At 37.4% G+C, this 16296-nt stretch overlaps 1 protein-coding gene across 10 annotated transcripts in view; it reads right to left on the reverse strand.

Annotated features, from left to right (window-relative positions):
* Positions 1-16296, reverse strand: part of OXSM (3-oxoacyl-ACP synthase, mitochondrial) — a 215589-nt gene that overhangs the window by 134188 nt on the left and 65105 nt on the right. The window contains exons 6-7 of one of the 10 annotated variants that reach the window (XM_074195677.1): positions 6866-6984; positions 4697-5927 (exon numbers count right to left, since the gene is read on the reverse strand). The exons of 6 other annotated variants lie outside the window; for them this stretch is intronic. In XM_074195677.1, coding sequence (XP_074051778.1) covers positions 6924-6984 — 61 coding nt within the window. In that variant the 3' untranslated portion in view covers positions 4697-5927; positions 6866-6923. Of the gene's footprint in view, positions 1-4658; positions 6985-16296 lie in introns of those variants that run through there. 3 more of the 10 variants (XM_074195676.1, XM_074195678.1, XM_074195675.1) reach the window with 3 other exon arrangements.

Consider the following 16296-nt stretch of genomic DNA (forward strand, 5'->3'; position numbering starts at 1 on the left):
TAGAATCAACCTTTCTCACACTGGTTTATGAATGTGCAAACTTGCTTATGACGAGTATGAAAAAGAAAAGACTTTTAAAATTTCTTTGGTATAATTATATTCCTCTGCTTCCCTTTGATGTATTTTGCAAACTACACGAGGGCAAGGAAATCTCTTCTAAGCTTTTTTCTTTCTATATTTACAGAAGTATTCTCTGTTCCTCTGTCTTCAATCTTTGATAGGAAAGGGGGGGGAGAAAAGTTTAGTCTGAAATAACGGAAGGATTAAAGGGTCACTTGCTAAGAAATCATTAATATTAAAATTCCAAGAAAAGTCAACATGAAAGTTTGACAGATTAGTAAATGACTTTAATATATTTGCTAACGGCAAAAAAAACTTTCTATCCAGGCAACCAAGAAAACAACTCATTAAAATGTTCAGAAAACTAAGTAGGCTTACTTAGATATTACTGAAGACCTGTTGGTAAATCAAATTCCTACCTTGGAGAAAAGAAATTCTTGGTTCTAATCTTGCCTCAGATGCTTTGAGACTATATTTCTTCAGACGTAAAATGAGTATAATTATATCTACTCTTATAGACTTCCTATAAAGCTCAAATAAGATGACATGGAAAGCATTTTGCAAACACTTTATAGTACTAGATACTACCACCAACAACAACTATTACTAATAGTACTGCTACCTCGGTAGTGAAAAAAAGTGAATTTTCACTGAAACCTGGAAAATATGAGATTTCCAAATGAAGTTCATCTGATGGGATTGCTCTTAGGAATAGGACCTTGATCTATGATTTCAGTGGCAAGGGAGTCTGAAGGATCATCTTAGAGAGTTGCCTGGCTCTAAGAAATATGCCCAAAATCAAAATCAGTATGAAGCAGCATGATTTGAACCCAGGTCTATTCCAGCATTGAGGTGTTTAGTCTCTAAGCACCATGCCACCTCTTACTAATACTAAAATACTCCTTTTTTTCCTATGAGAAAATACCAGAAATAAAGTTTTACTGTGACCATTAATTTTGTATATATCTACATATTATAATTTTCCTCAAGAAGATTTTCTGTTCAACTTTTGGGTTCAATATATCATGCCATGATAAAGTATCTGTTTATGGATTAGAGGGAGGAGAGAAGGAACTAGACCAACACTCTTCTCGAATAACCTGAATTTTGCCAGAAGGATATAGTCTGAATGCACATAGAAGTAACTAAAAAATAATTGAGGAGAAAGAGAGCACTCAAAACAAAGAATCCTAGGAAAGTCTTCATGGGAATGGGAGCAGCACTGAAGGAAGCTCACCCTTCTAAAAGGGGCACAGTACATCCCAAACATATAGGATGGTCTGAGTAAATGTACAGAAAGAAGACATGAGTACGCATTCATGGAAGAACTAATAAAGTAGATAGAAGTCAAGTGATTTACTCAGAACTAATAAGTGTCTGAGGTCAGATTTGAATTCAGACTTTTCTCACTCTAGAATCAGTTCTATTCATTGTGATGATGATATTTGTCCTTCATTCTTAAAGACCTTGGCATCAGGGAGGTGATGCCATGATAAGCACATAAATCATATTTGAGGGAGGGGAGCTATGCTAAGTCCCCAGCCTCACTTTCTCCTCCAGAGTCATCTGGGTCCAGTGGCCAGATATGAATCAGAATGACTGGAGATGGCCCTGGATGCGAGGCAATCAGGGTTAAGTAACTTGCCCAATATTCCACAGCTAATTAAAGTCAAGTGTCTGAGGCTGGATTTGAACTAAGGTCCTCCTGACTCCAGGACTGCAAAATTTAAATGATTTGAGCAACTAAATGGAGGGCGGAATGGAGAGAAGAATGTTTAGTAATTGTCTGGAAGAAAAGAAACAATTAGAAAGCTAGTCCAATAGTGGCTGATGTGATTAGGACTAAATTAGGTACTTCTATGGATAGTTATAGTGGAGGTAGAAATAAAAGACTGGTTGGAATTGGGGAGAGAAGAGAGGTGAAGGTAAGGGAGGATTCCAATCACCCTACTAAGGGTGATTGGAGGTTGCTGGTGAAGGAAAATGGCTCCAGAGAGTGAGAAAGAACTGAAAACATGGATGAATTATTGAGTGGCTACAGAGTCAGTGATTGATATTTGGAAAGGAACCTAAAGAGGGAAGATCATTCAAGTGAGAACTTTCAAAATCAAGTTCACAATGAAAGTCAGCAGTTAGAGGAAGAGCCTCTGATGGGTGGATTGTGTAGATCCTAAAGCCAACAGTACATAGAGACGACATTAGGGGCAGCCATGGAGTCCTTCCTCCCATTGGATAGAAAACAGGGCCTGGGTCTTCTACCTATTCTTACAGAGCAGAATCAAGATCATTTCATCCGGAATAACTAAACCAGGGCAGTTCTCAGTCCCTTAAATCTAAAAAAAAAATGAAAAGTATGCCAGAAGAGAACAACCAGAGTCTTAGAGTATCTGAATATAGTCATAATCCATGGCAAGGAGTTGTGACTGTAATTGGGATTACTAATGTGGAGGAGCTTTCCATGTCATCTCATATATAGATATAATTATTCTCATTTTACATTTGAGGAAACAGAGTCACATAGTCAGTAAGCATCCAAGGCAAGATAAGAACTCAGAACTTCCTTTCTCTAAAGTAGGAATTCAATTTACCAACAAGTGTTCAGGAAATCATCCTCTTTGACACTATAGTGGTAGGTTTATCAGGAAAGGATGACAGAGAGCTTTTGTTTGGGGTTTTCCTCCTTGTCTTCACCTAATGTTAACAGTCACCTAAATACAGAGCAGAGATTCAAGCTTGTTTCATGTCATGTGCTTCATTTGTCTACTTAGTCATAGATATTGTGCAAAAATAGCACCAATGTGCTCAAGTGAGAATATTCTCACATTGGAAATTAATTCTCACAAGCAGATGGAAATTTAATATAAAAGTTATTAACTGGAATGTGAGTGATTCTTTTCCTACCACCTTTGTATTAGATGGGAAACTGTATACCTCTTTATGAGTTAATTAATAGAAACTATGATGGTCTCAGAACATTTTACATGCTTCTGATATATTCATGTCATTGTTACTGGTTTTCTTTTTATAAACTTTTTCACTTTTTCTGGATTGTAAGCTCTTGAAAAAGGCAATAATAGTACCTCATTTTTCTCTGTATTAACCATTCAAACATTTATTAAATAACTAGTATTTGCTAAACTCAGGATAAAAATACAATGAATGATGTAATCCCGACTCTCAACTCCAAAAACTTACCCTCTCTCCCCCCCCCCCCCCGCCCCAGGACCTAGCATAGTACCTTAGACACGATTCCTAATAAATGATTCAATTAACTAATTAGTCATTGTCACACTTTGTTAGAATTCATTGGAATTTCTGAACAGGAAAAATGGAGTCCAACCTCCCCAACACAGAAACTTAACTCCTAAAAGGATCATTTTGAGACATTAACTACTTTACTAATTGTTAGAAAGTCCTCATAGGGAACCAATTAACTACTTTACTAATTGTTAGAAAGTCCTCATAGGGAACCAAAATTTATTTCCATTGGTCCTAGTACTCAAAAAGTTATAAGAATTAAGTTTAATCTCTCTTGAATAGGAGATGTCAAAATGTAAAGACTAATCATAGCCTACTCAACACTTTTCCAAACTAAGAATTTCGAGTGACTTCAAACATTCCCTAGATAACAATATTTCTAGATCCAATTTGTCAACATTTTTCTTAAAGTTTGATCAGAGGAAAATGCAATATGATGAATGGGGTCTCACCAGTGAAGGGAACTGTGTGATATCAACAACTGTGGTTCAGACATTACAGGTTAGAAATCCAGTCTTTCATTGTATGGGCTTTCTTAGCTGTTACAACATAATATTGACTTAATTTAACTTGCAGCATGGGAATTGTGGGCCTCCATAACCATGAACATGTACAGTTGCTTTTATGATCAAACATGAATTATTTTCTACTGAACTATGTTAACAATTTTTTGGTTAGTTTTGACCCATTGTTTTAAGTCTGTCAAAAAATTGAGTTTTGAGTCTACTCTCCTATACATGACCCATTTTATACATATGAACCAATTGATAAATGTGTCTTCTGACTTTCTGTATAGCTCATATTATGCCTCAGACATCTACTAGCTGGATGACACTAGCAATTCACTATCCTCTCTATCTCAGTTTCCTCATCTATGGAATTTGGGGGTTGGACTCAATAATCTCTTTTAAGGTCTCTTCAAGCTCTAAATCCAATATGTTTTGAGAGCCAAAAATACCAGCTCCATGATGATATTTGTATTTCCAGGGTTTAGCACTTACATGCTTGATAAATACCAAATGAAGTCTGCAGCATTGGGCAAGGGCCAGAGGTTGAAGAAAAGAGGCTTCCCAGGGTCCAGGGCAGCTTCCATTCTGAGATAATCCAGTAGAGTGAATTGTGTCCTCAACTTCTAGTTAGAGCAAGTCTAAGTAAAAATCCCACCTTAGACACTTACTGGCTGTATTACAACAGACAAGTCATTCACCTAAGTTGCTATTTTCTCATCTTTGAAATAGGTTATTGGATTATTGGTTATATTGGTTTTATATATATCTATATATATAGGTTTTATATATATATATATATATATATATATATATATAGCATTGGTTGCTTAAAATTAATAAATATATTATACAAACCTTAAAGATCTATGCAAATATTAATCATAAAAAAGAATAAGTTCCAAGTTAATGCAGAAGAAATTCTAGGGATTCCAAAAAGTGACCAATTGGAATGATCATGAGCTAGCATTTGTGATTTGGTCAGAAGCTCTCTACATCCCCAAAGTAACCATATTGCCACTAATCACAAATAGAAAACCAGTTAAGCCTCCCAACAAGATGCCAAGAGATTCATGGATGAGGCAGTCACTGGGTAACATGGCAACACAGACCTGGTGAATTGATGCAGCCATGTCACCAATGGAATCAACAGGGGCCTCCTATCAATAGAGTTCCAGCTGTCTCTAGAAATATGATTAATTAGAGACATTTGAGCATACTCTGTGCATTTTATTTTAGTTTCTTTTAAAAGATAGGTGGGTGATATTTTATTTTATGCTCATATTCATCATACCTGTCCTAATATAGCATCTACCTCCAGAGAGTTCTTTGTGGTTAGCAGGTTCTTTTAGCTAATTAATCCTGACAAATTCCCTGGAGAAATGGGTAAGGGCAGGTATTCTTATCCTCATTTTACAAATGAGGAAACTGGAGCAGAGCATGATTAATTAAAGGGCCCAGAACTCAGAGAGGTGTTGAGAGTAGGTTTCCAACTCTAATGGAGTGATTACCTAAAGAGATAAATGCCCCCCCCCAAGAAATTTATTAAATAGGGCACACCTCCCTATCATTACCTTTTCTACACTGAAAGTGAAAACCAACCCCTTATGCCAATGAGAATTACCCAACCCTGAACTAAAATAAGCAGAATGATTTCTACCTGTTGTTTCCCAGAGGCAGAATGTCTCCCTGTATCCATGCTCAAGAAGATATTGACTTCCTTCTCCAAGTTCAAAATTGTTAGAAGCCTGGGACCAATAAAATCTTAGATTTTTGGCATTATTCTTCCATCTAACCTCTAGCTACCAACTTCTTCCACTTTCCATTAAAATGCAAAGATGGTTTGGGGGGGGGGGTTGGGGGTTTTTTGGTAAAAATATTTTTCTGCAATTAACGGCACTGACTTTCTCTCCCATCTCCCCCTCCATTGAGAAGAAAAAAAGAAAAAATAAAGTCCTTCTAGCAAATATACCTAATGAAACAAAATAAATGTCCATATTGGGTATGTTCAGAAATGTGTGTCTCATTCTGCACATTCAGCTGCTCACCTCTCTGACAGGATTGGGTCAACAATTTTTGTCTTGCCACTGGACTCCAAAGATTCTGGAAGAGAGAGTGAGGCTGATGACTTTGCCCAGCTCTGCCTCACTTAAATCCAATCCATGCACAAGTTAAGACATCACCCTTATGATGCCACTGGGCCTCTTTGAGTATAATGGACAAACAACAATAATTTCTATCAGAACATGAGGGTTGTATTTCAGCATTGATCCTTTGGAATCATGATTGATCATTGCTTTGATCAAAGTTCTTATAGAAAACCATATATAACAGGGAAAAGTTCTCCTGAGTTCTATAATAACCTGGTCCAGGAAATTCATTACCTTGACTCATTCCCGTCTCATATTTTAACAACTTGATGCAAAAGGAGGCAACATGAGACATGAATCTTGAATTCCACTCTCCTATCAGCTAGGTGGTATAGTGACTGAACTTTGACCTAGAATCAGAGAGGCCCAAGTTCAAATTTGCCTCGGATACTTAACTAGTTATCAGAACCTGTGCAAGTCATTTAACCTGTTTCTACCTCAGTTTCCTCAACAACAAAATGAAGGAAAAGATAGTACCTACCTCCTGGGGTCATTGTGAGAATAATGAGATAATATTTGTAAGGCACTGAGCACAGGGCCTTGTGTATAGTAGACTTCTTTCATATTGTGATAAAATCATTCAATTCACAAGCATTTATTGAGCACCAACTATATATCAAACACTGGATTTGCAAAGATATAAATGAAATATTCCTACTTTTAAGAAGCCTATATCTTTAAGGGCAGACAATATTTAAACATATGAACACATAAAAAGTAAGTACAACCATTTGACTTTGCAACTCATGTGTAAAATGAACTGGAGAAGAAAATGGTTATCCAATCCAGTATTCTTGCCAATAAAACCTCAAATGGGATCACAAAGAGCTGGCCATAACTGAAATAATTGAACAACAACAAAACAAAGAAAACTGAGGTGGTACTACCAACTTGTGGGTGGAGATCTTGAGTCCAGGTGGAGAAGATGACATTTGATCTAAGCGCTGAATCAAACCAAGAGTCCTAAGATTGTGAGGAGCAAAGGCTTTTCAGGTCCAGTGTTACACAGCCTAGTCAAAAACAAGGAGATGAGAGATGAAGAGCCAGGCCAGTTTAATTGGATCAAAAATTAAGTTGAGTGAATTTATATGGACTGGAAAGAGAGGAGGTAGAATGCTTTAAAGGTCAAGCAGAGGCATCTGAATTTGTACTTAAAAGTAACAGGGAACCACTGGAATTTATTGAGTGGAGTTGTTTTCAGATCTGGTCCAAATGCCCTTACGCCTAATCTCATTGTTCAGTCAAAGTTTTCCTAAGATAATACCCATTTTCTTCTGTACCTGACCTTGGTTTGATCCAACCTTTCTGATTTTCTTGAAAACATCAAGTGATTTTTTTTATTATTATTTAGGGCTATTTAATACAAAGAGAAGAAAATAAGGACCACACAGTTGGAAAAGGCAACTTTTGTTGGCCTTTCACCATTTTGAAAAGCAAGTTCACAAAATTGACACCCATTTTATCTTCAATTCAACCATAATGACTGTATACACTATCTTAAAAATGGATGGAATTTACTTTAACAAGTAATTATTGATAATGCCTTTATTTAGGGCCCAAAATAAAAGGCATTCTGCTAGGATCAGGGATAAAATGATCAAAAACAAAACTCATAATATTGAATATTTAGAACTGGAAAAACACAAGAGGTCATCTAGACCAACCCCCTCCTATTTTAGAGATGAGGCTCAGAGGGGTAGTGACTTAGTGATTTATCCAAGGTCAAACAGGTATATAGGTGGCAAAATTAAGATTTGAACCAAGAGACTCTAACTTCAAAAACAAGATACTTTCCACTGAACCATCATTGCTCTGTCTTCAAGAACCTTACAATCTCATAGAGGGAATCTGACATAGGCTCTAAAAGTATGATGTCCCAAAAGGAAAACTATAAAAAAAGTGATTAAGCAAAACTGAAACATTAAACTGCTCTGTCCAACACGGGCATCACGAAAGCTTTGTGAAAGGTATGTCTAAATTGGAACATGAAGAAGATAATAAGATCAGAGATTTAGAGGTTGAAGGTACACTAGAGGCCATCTGGTCTAACACTCTCATTTTAAAAGTGAGGAAACTGAGGCATAGATAAAATAAGATGGCCCACCTTCACACAGTAAAAGTGACAGAACTAGGGTTTAAATCCTCTTTTTAAAAAAAGGCCCTCACCTTTTCATTACAACTTCAATAAAAAACTGATGAGGAGGGATACATTCAAGGCACAAAGGTAGAGAAAAAGAAAATGTGTATAGGGAACATCAAAATTTATTTTTTAATAAAAAAAATCATTAAATTTTTCTTAATATTATGACTAGTTGAGGAGGTTGAAAACTGAAAAAAGCAAAAGGAGCCTGAGAGGAAGGTAAATGTTTCTAAATATTTATAATAGATGTCTATCTGTCTCCCACACTGCCCAAGGACTACCATCTTTCCTACTAGAGTCCTTCACCCTCAGGTGTGCATACCTGTCTTGCTAGGTCGTATGGTGGCCTAGTGATCTATTTTTAGAAGAATAATAAAAACCTGTGCTATCCTGGCTTCCACCACCATGAATAGAGCTAACTTCCATGAGGACAACCCAAAAAACAGACCCTCACTCAGTGTCAGCCCCTCTTGGAAATGGTCTATTAAACACCAAAGTCTAAATGTGTCACTTTGGCATGGCAGAATCCATCCCAAGAGAAAAACTTTCCTTAAACCTTGACCTAGGCAACAGAAAGCTACATAAAAATATAAGACACAGCAAGTATTCTACAATAAAATGTATAGAAATGTCAAAAGATAGAAGTTCCTGGGAAAATAATATAGCATATTAATGACTGTTAAAACTAACATTTCCTCTTGGCTTACTTTCCAATTGCCACAGCTTTAATTGATCAATCAACAAGTATTTATTAAGCACCCACTATGTGTTAGAAACCATGCTAAGTATTAGAGATATAAAAACAAAGATGAATGAGTCCCTGCCCTCCTGAAGATTACATTCTGTAAAGGTTATAAAGGATGATTTGGAGAGGCCTCAGTGAGAAAGGCTTCTGAAATGAAGCTACAGGAAGCTCATTGTCAGGAAAAACTGAATCATTTTCTGTGTTTTGATCGCCAGTACTGGGTCATAGTAGGTGCTTAGTAAGCACTTGTTGATTAATTGCTGTGTTCTCCTTCTGCCTTCAAACAACCCATATGGACCTTCTGGACGATGCTGAGCCATAGGTAGGGCTCTGCTCTTCTGGTACATTCTCTTAGAGGAAGGAACAACAATGACTGTCTCCGGGCAGAAGCCAGGTTAAGCTCTCAGAGCAGGGAGCGGAATATCTGGTAGCTGTCATTTTCTGCTGCTCAAGGAGGGGGTGTGACCCATCAGTTAGCCAGTACATTAGCATGGACTGATTTTTCTCAATAAAATCCCCTCATCCATTGTTACTGAGTTTAGATTAGGGCATTGAAAGAATGACACACAAGACAGAGAAGAAGTCTGAAAGAAGTCTGATTCGCAGGTTCAACAGGAGAGAATGTTGGCCAGGATAGTCCTATGGCCTAGGTCATTCTATCCCTCTCCTCCCCTCCTCACCCTTCCTTGCCCCCCCCACTCTCAATTCCTTCAGAAATTAGGATAAATTCAAATGTAGAGAGAAAAGAATTTGATTTCACACCCCACTGGTAAAGAATGAGCTGAGGAGAAAAAAGGAAGGGAGTGGAAGAAAGGCGATGTGCAGGATACAGCCATAACCCTTCCGTTGTCCCCAGATGGTCTTTCTCAAAACCTTTCTCAATGTACAGCTACACTCTCCATTTCTTAGTCTACTGACTCACTCATGCACAAATCCAACTGATAATAACTATTTAAACCACCCGCACACAGACCTCACTCTTGAAACATAGCTCTCCTGCTTGCCAACCCACTATTCTCCCTCTAATCTCACTACAACACACTTGCTAACTCCACTTAAAAGCTTTACATTATAAGCTTATCTTCTGTCCCTCCTCTCTCTCACCCACAAAATAAATGATCACAGCCCTGAGGTCCTTGAAAGACACCTATTTAACCCCTGTCCCTGCTTCTGCCTTGAAAACTTTGAGCAATTTCTTTCTCCTTTCCCTCTCAGCCCCCAAAGCTGGGAGATCCTGTCACCCTATTCATGGGATCACTAACTGCATTCTTTGGACAAGACTGATGGATATGTACCATCTCCTCCAGAAATTTTTCCCTTCAAACATCTCTTTTATCTTTGGTTTTTTTCCTATATCCTGATTCCCATTATGTTCTTTAGAGTTATCTCCTCATTTGATCTTTCTAACCTTCAAGCTATACCCCACAAAAGAGCTCATATCCCACTCTCTATAGATGGGTGTCCCTCAAGGCTCTGCCCTGGGACCCCTTCTTTTCTCTTTCTTAGTGATCTCATTAGTTTCCATGGATTCAATCATGTCAAACTAAATGACTCCCAAATCTGCATGTGAAGCCCTCACCTCTCTCTTGAAACCTAGGCACTCAGCACCAACTACTTGTTTCTATCTCTACCTGAATTTCCATAGATATTTCAAATTCAACATGTCTAAAATGAAACCCATTCATTATGTTTCTCCCCAGATCAGCATCTTCTTCAGCTTCCCATAATTCTTTTAGGGTGCCAACCATCCTTCAATCACCCTAGTTCAAAATCCTAAGTCATCCTTGATTCTACAACATCCAATTCATTGACAAATTTTGGTCCAATTCTACAACATCCTACATTCAGTCCAATGAACATTTATTCAGCACCTACTATATATAGAGCACTGTACTAAACACTGGTGACACAATTTTTAAAAAGACAGTTCCTGCTTTAAAGAAGCTCATAATCTAAAGGGAAAGACAACACATAAAAAGAGGCAGGAGGGGTGGCTAGGTGTCACAGTGGATAGAGAACCAGCCCTAGAGTGGAGAGAATCTGAGTTCCCAATACTTACACTTAATCTCACTGCCTTGGAAGAGAGAGAGAGAGAGAGAGAGAGAGAGAGGGAGGAAGTGGGGGTAGGGACATCAATTATACCTGGCTGAGAACATCATGCTCTGTAAACCAGACAGGTGACCAATTCAAAGTGGAGTGATCTGGGACTTCAAATTCTCCCCTCCATAAAGAAAAGGTATTGAAAGGGGTTTGGTACACTACCAAACACCCCTCCAATTAGTGGAGAGAAGAGGCTGAGGAAAGTGGCATCAATCTAGGCACAAGCTAACAGCTTGTGGTGAGTTTAAAAGTGATAAATTTATGCTAGAAAAGGTGTCTTACTCTTAGATCCTTCCTTTCCCTCACACAGATATTACCCTAGTTTAAGCCCTCATCCTCCCCCCCATCTGTCTCTCTCTGTCTCTCTCTCTCTCTGTGTGTCTCTCTTTCAATCTATTCCCCAAACAACTGGCAAAACATGCTTTCCAAATTCCACTTCTGACCAAGTAAACTACAAATTACTCTGCTTGACATTTAAAACCCTTCACAATCTTTTTTGGAGACTCTAACCTCTCTTGCCAGATTTATTGCACATCTTTTCTCCTGAATCCACTTTCTACTCCACCCAGAAATCCTATTTGCTGTTTCACAAATGCTATATTCCATATCCCACCACTCTGCCTTTGCATAGGCTGTGCTTCATGCTTGGCATACCCTCCTTCCTTATCTAAACTTTATTTGACTCCTTAGCATCTTTCAAAGGCAGGAAAAAAGACAATGCCACCTCCCACAGGAAGCCTTTCCTGATCCCACTTGTTACTAGTGTTCTCACTCCACCCAATAAATAATATTTATTTGTCTATGTCATTGTTGTGTCCTCCTAATAGAGCATGAGCATTCTGAGTCCAAGCACCATTTTAAAGTTTATTTTTTCATTCCTCAACCTAGCATATACAAAAAGCATTTAATAAATTCTGGTTGAACTGAATAAAATTGAATCCAAGACTTGGACCCCTTCTTGATTCCAGGTCTCAGTTCCATCACCCAGCTAGTGAACAAACCATTTCATGGCTACCATTCACATATTGAACACAAGGTTCCTAACCATTTCAAAATTAGGATAAAGTGAAATCTGTTCATAATAGAAATGAACAAAATACATGTAAAGACTTTGAACCTGGTTCTCAGGATGATTAGGCATCTTCTCTCTTCATGAATTTAGTTTGAGCCAAGCCTGTGGAAATTAAATCGAAAATATTGCATTTGTGTGACTAACTTGAACATAATAGAGGATTTTACAGGGCTTTCAATACTGAGATATAATAAGAAGGAGGAAATGAGTTTAATTTTTTTAATGTAAGAAAACTACTTAACCTTATAAAAACTGTAGAGATTATGTCATTCAATGTTTCGAGGTTTTTTTGGTTGCATTTTTCAATTAAAGTTGATGCAAGCAACTTAGGCCTGCATTCTTCTCTGTTAATGAGTCCCTATAATTCTGAGATTTTATTGTCATGAAATATCTCTCAAGGCCTACCACTGTGAATTTCAATTAAAAGTCAACCTTTGAATATTTTACAATTAGAAAGTTGTATGGAGGATGAAATGTCAGCAATTTTTGTTTGGATGGGAACTACTAATCTGTGTCTACCTGTTGCTGCTATGAAGAAGTCAGGGACTGGCCAAAATCTGATCAGATTTTTTAACAAACAGAAACAACCAATAATATGAATTTTTGACATAATGAATTGAATATGCTATAAAAGACTAGAAGATATTTCCCTCATAAATTATCTGAAATAGTTTTTGATAAATGTCATATGTTTTAATTATCATCAATTCCTGAACTGAAGATGTTATTGTTCAATCATGTTCAGTCATGCCTGACTTTTCATGACCCTATTTGGGGTTTTCTTGGAAGAGATACTGCAGTGGCTTGCCATTTTTTTCTCCAGTCCATTTTTACAAATGAGGAAACTGAGGCAAATGTGGTCACATGACTTGTTCAGGGACAACAATTTATAAGGATTAAGGATCTGGGGCTAGGTACCCTATTCACTATACCACCAGCTATCCCTGGAATGAGGTTAAAAAGACCAAAAAACAAAGCAGCCCCGTCTTCAAGAAACTTACATTCTAACAGAGAAAACATGCAGATAGATAGTCATTATTTGAATGAGTTGATTTACCTAATATCACCTAATTCAATGTTTCTCAAATGGTCATTTGCAGGCCAATATCATATAACAGTATTTACCACCCTGGAAATGTTTCGTTGTCTAAGACTCTTACTATTAAATCCTTGACTGGGGGAGGGGGGACAGCTAAGTGGAGCTAGTGGATAGAGCACCAGCCCTGGAGTCAGGAGGACCTGAGTTCAACTCAGGCCTCAGACACTTAATTATTACCCAGCTGTGAGGCCTTGGGCAAGCCACTTAGCCCCATTGCCTTGCAAAAAACTAACTAAATAAATAAATGAATGAATGAATAAATAAATAAATAGATAGATAGATAAATGAGGGAATGAAGGAATGAATAAACAAATAAATAAATAAATAGATTTTAAAAATCCTTGGCTTGGGGCAGAACTAAATAACCCAGTAATTAGATAAACATTAGAGCAAAGGGGAAAAAACCAACCTCCCTTTGGGGTAGAAACTGAGATGGGTTGACATCCCAATCAGGAATTGAATAAACATGAACCAAAAGGCCAGCTTGAATCAATACCAAGGTTTCTTAAGTCCACAAGAATTCAAGGAGTTAAGATGATAAATAAATCAGTGGTAAGTACAGAAATCCATATTAGGAAGTTCGTGATAGCTCAGAATACAAGATGGGAGTATACCAAGGGTTTAGCATTTTTCTAATTCAATCTATCTCCTTAAAGCTTCAGACTTTTATGAAGACCATTTGTGATGGATATCATATCTCTTGCCTTCTCAACGCATGGAGGCAGGGCCAAAGAGAGAAAAAAATTTAGAACTCAAAATTTTTTTTATGAATGTTAAAAATAAATGGGTAGGCACAAAAAATTATTTTTAAAAGACTATTATATGTATTTATGTATATATATATATATATATATATATATATATATGTTCATATACATATGTATATATTCTGCAATACTTAGAGCCCCAGCACAGCCTTCTGGGAACAATATGGTATTGGGAGCTTCCTGCTGAGTCAATCATGCCAATAAACAATGTGCTTAACCCTTATTTCCTAAAGTCCCACAACTTGGAAGAATTGCTATTTTCTACTCCCAAGATCTATAGGGGAAAGCAACCCAGAGAGAATGACAAGCTCTAAGAGGGACATTCTGAGGATATAAAAAGAGACCATTCCATTGAGGATGGAAAATGGAAGAGTTCTCTGATGAGGCCAGGGTGAATGCATAAGGAACCCATTAACCAACCTAGATTGTTTAGCTTCACAGAAAATGGGCACAAGATTATCTTTAACAAAGGATAAGTACAAAAGTAAATATTACATTTTTAAGTTAGAAGCAATGAATACAAAGGACATAAAAATGTAGTTTTTAATCTATTTGGAGGCAAGGCAGATGACCAAGGAAGGTTCAGGAGTATTGGTCAAGATGGATGGGATAAAGACAGAATCATACAAATTTTATTTTCTTTCTATGTTTGCTACCAAAAAGACATTGTCTAATAATCTTTGGACTGGAAAGAACAGGATAGGGAAAAAATTATTAGAGATATATAATCCAAAATGAGTGAGAAAACAGTAATAAAGCACATTGGAGAATTCAGATTACCAGTCCCAGATGGAAAATGTCATTGGGTACTGAAAGAACTTAGCAGAGCTTCTATCAATCATCTTTGGAAAGGAAACAAAAACATAGAACATAAAAGTACTGAGGGATGAGAGAAGGGCAAAGATTATCCCAAAAAGGAAAAGGTGTGTAGTTTATACAATATAGTAGTTAGCTTGATTTCTGTTTCTAGCCCCTTATCTAAAATACTCTTCCCTTTTCCACTCCAACTACTGACCTCCCTGGCTTCCTTAAGTCCCAACTAAAATCTTCCCAACCTCTCTTAATTCCAGTGCCTTCCTTATGCTAATTATTTTCTATTTGTCCTCTATATAACTTACATGTATAGATATATCTGCATATTGTCTCTTCCATTTAATTTTTTAATCTCCTGAGGACAAGAAGTGTCTTTTGCCTCTTTTTTGTATACCCCCCAGTCTTTCCCAAAACAGGTGCCTTAAAAATTTTTATTAAATGATTGGTAGAACATATAATAAATGAAATGAGATGGTTAGTGTATATCTAGAAAAGAAAGAGGTAATCACAAAGGGCCCCATGGCTTTATCATGAACAAGTCATGTCAGAACAATCTCATTTCCTTTTTTAACAAAGTTACTAACTCTTTCCTTCTGTTCATGCAAGAGCAAAGGAGTGAAAGATATACACAACAACACAACAGCAGATCTCCAGATAGAATTTGCCTACCAGAAGCAGCCTATCATCTCTCAGAATACTAAGTGAATGCCTCTTGGTAACGCAATCAAAGAGAAGCTTTCCAGATACTATAAGAACATTGGGTACCCAAAGATGCCATCAAGGACACCTACAGTGACATGAAATATCCTTCCAGCAGGCATGAGTCCACTCAGGATAAGATCTTGTCCAATGTGATGACCAAGATGAAGATATAGAGGATGATTGTCATCCACCATGATGACCTCAAACTACATCCACAAATATAACTGATTCTAGAAGCACCATAAGGACACTACCATGCTACAATGCTTTCAAGACATCCAAATATTGTGACCATGGGTGAGTGCTAGACACTCGGTAAGAAAGTAAATTTCAATCATCAAGGAAGCCAAGACAGAGAAAGGGAAGTTTCTGAACCATTCCTTTCAGCATACAAGGAGGTGTGAGAAAAGTTGGCATAGAACAGCAGAAGAATCCTGAGTAACCTGGACAAGTCACTGAACCTCCATGAACTTCAGCTTTCCCATTTGTAAAATGAAGAGATTGGGCCCTAGGAATTCCACTTTGTTCCTTTAGTTTACTTGAAGAGTAATGGTATAAAATCAAGGTAGAAATGTAGATGGATACTGGATTGTCAATGACCTTGATAGCCTAGATCAAGAGTTTCTTCAGAAGCTCCTGAGGGTTTTGCATTGAGGAGTGACATGGTCAGGACAAAGAGTTAAGCAAATGACTCTGGTAACTGTGGGGGGATGGATTAGAGAGTCAAGAGGCATCAACAGGAACACTAGATAAGAGTAGTGAGGACCTGGAATGGGCAACAAAATAGGAAATCACCAAGGTGAAATCACTAGGTTTAGGCTGTAGGACTTAGGAATCAGTGAATGAAGAGGCTCTAATATCACCCCAAAGGAAGAGGGTAATGT

The sequence above is a fragment of the Macrotis lagotis genome, chromosome 7 (assembly GCF_037893015.1).
Source record: "Macrotis lagotis isolate mMagLag1 chromosome 7, bilby.v1.9.chrom.fasta, whole genome shotgun sequence".
NCBI lineage: Eukaryota > Metazoa > Chordata > Mammalia > Peramelemorphia > Peramelidae > Macrotis > Macrotis lagotis.